This window comes from Castor canadensis, chromosome 12, assembly GCF_047511655.1.
Source record: "Castor canadensis chromosome 12, mCasCan1.hap1v2, whole genome shotgun sequence".
NCBI lineage: Eukaryota > Metazoa > Chordata > Mammalia > Rodentia > Castoridae > Castor > Castor canadensis.
Window position 1 is genome coordinate 78781017 of NC_133397.1, and position 1350 is coordinate 78782366.

A 1350-nucleotide genomic window follows, 5' to 3' on the forward strand; every position below is an offset into this window, starting at 1 on the left:
CCCTTTCTATTATCAGCATTTCTTTATAACATGTCTCAGGCTTTGAAAGACTGTAGCTAAAATTCCCAAAGTTTTAAAGAAAAAGTCCTGATTAGCATGCCTAGAGTGGCATCTACTTTGTCTAGAATGTTCAGGAGTACTGACTTGTATTCTTTATTAAATATAGAGAGGAGTTGTCATGTCTGTCCTGCTGGAGCTTAGCAGAAGGAAATAAAATTAGGATGAAGAGGAATTTCCTTTGCTCCCTCTACCAAAAACATTCCAGTGAAGTCATAGTCTGGCTGTATCTGAGAAAGGATCTTAGCAAGTGAGTATATTTGGAGAAGCAACTGGGGCAGTCTAGTCTCACACTTCTGCTTCCCTGGGTGGTTTACGTTATGGCTTGTATCACTGTGGTGGGAGCTCATCATACTGCTGACAGAAATAAGTCCCAACATCTTCAGGCTCCAAGCTGCTGATAGTGAGAGAGAAGTCTGTCCCATATCCACTGCCACTGAACCTTGATGGGATCCCAGATTCCAAACTGTTAGTATTGTAGATCAGGAGCTTAAGAGCATTCCCTGGTTTCTGCTGAAACCAGTTTAAGTAATTGCTAATACTCTGACTGGCCCTGCAAGTGATGGTGACTTTGTCTCCTGGAGATGCAGACAGGGAGGATGGAGTCTGGGTCATCTGGGTGTCACAACTGGCACCTGATATTGGAAACATACACAAAAAACATAGTATTAATCTTGGCATTAGAGAACTTTCCCGAAGACTGAAGCAACACTGACCACTCTGAACTAAGTAAATCCTCAGTATTGCCCTTCCTTACCTGAGAGCCAGAGCAGCAGTAGCCCCAGGAGCTGAGTATGGGACCTCCTATCCATGCTGTTTCCTGACTGAGATCTATTCCTATACAGTGTGTGACTTGCCTGTTTAGAAGTATCCAGGACAGTGGGTTGGGCATGGGAAACATGCAAATCAGCAGGGGCTATGCAAGGCTAAACAAAGCTGCAAGCCTGATACACTTGTTACTCATCATAGGTCCAGGATCCCCAAATCTCATGTATTATATAACTTCACAGTAAGTGAATCATAGTTGCACCATCATCCAAAGCTACAAGTCTCTTTCACATGCAAGTGTATGGGAAATTTGCCTGGAGGGACAAGCAGGTGGGAATAGAGAGAAAGAAAAGAATACTGAGGGTTGAAGAGGATGGAATTACACAACATATACACATATGAAGACAGCATAATGAAACCCATGAAATGCTGGAAGAGGTGGGAAGAAGGAGATGGGGAATGAGAATGTAATGGAGGGGGTGAACTTGTTCACAATAGACTTTACCTATGTATGGAATTTTCACA

General features: G+C 43.0%; 1 gene segment (V, D, J or C); it reads right to left on the reverse strand.

Moving 5' to 3' along the window:
- Positions 1-372: 372 nt before the first annotated feature.
- LOC109674028 (immunoglobulin kappa variable 1D-33-like) lies at positions 373-969 on the reverse strand. The segment is given in 2 exon segments: positions 373-692; positions 815-969. Coding segments are annotated over 2 exon segments (360 nt in total).
- Positions 970-1350: the final 381 nt, after the last annotated feature.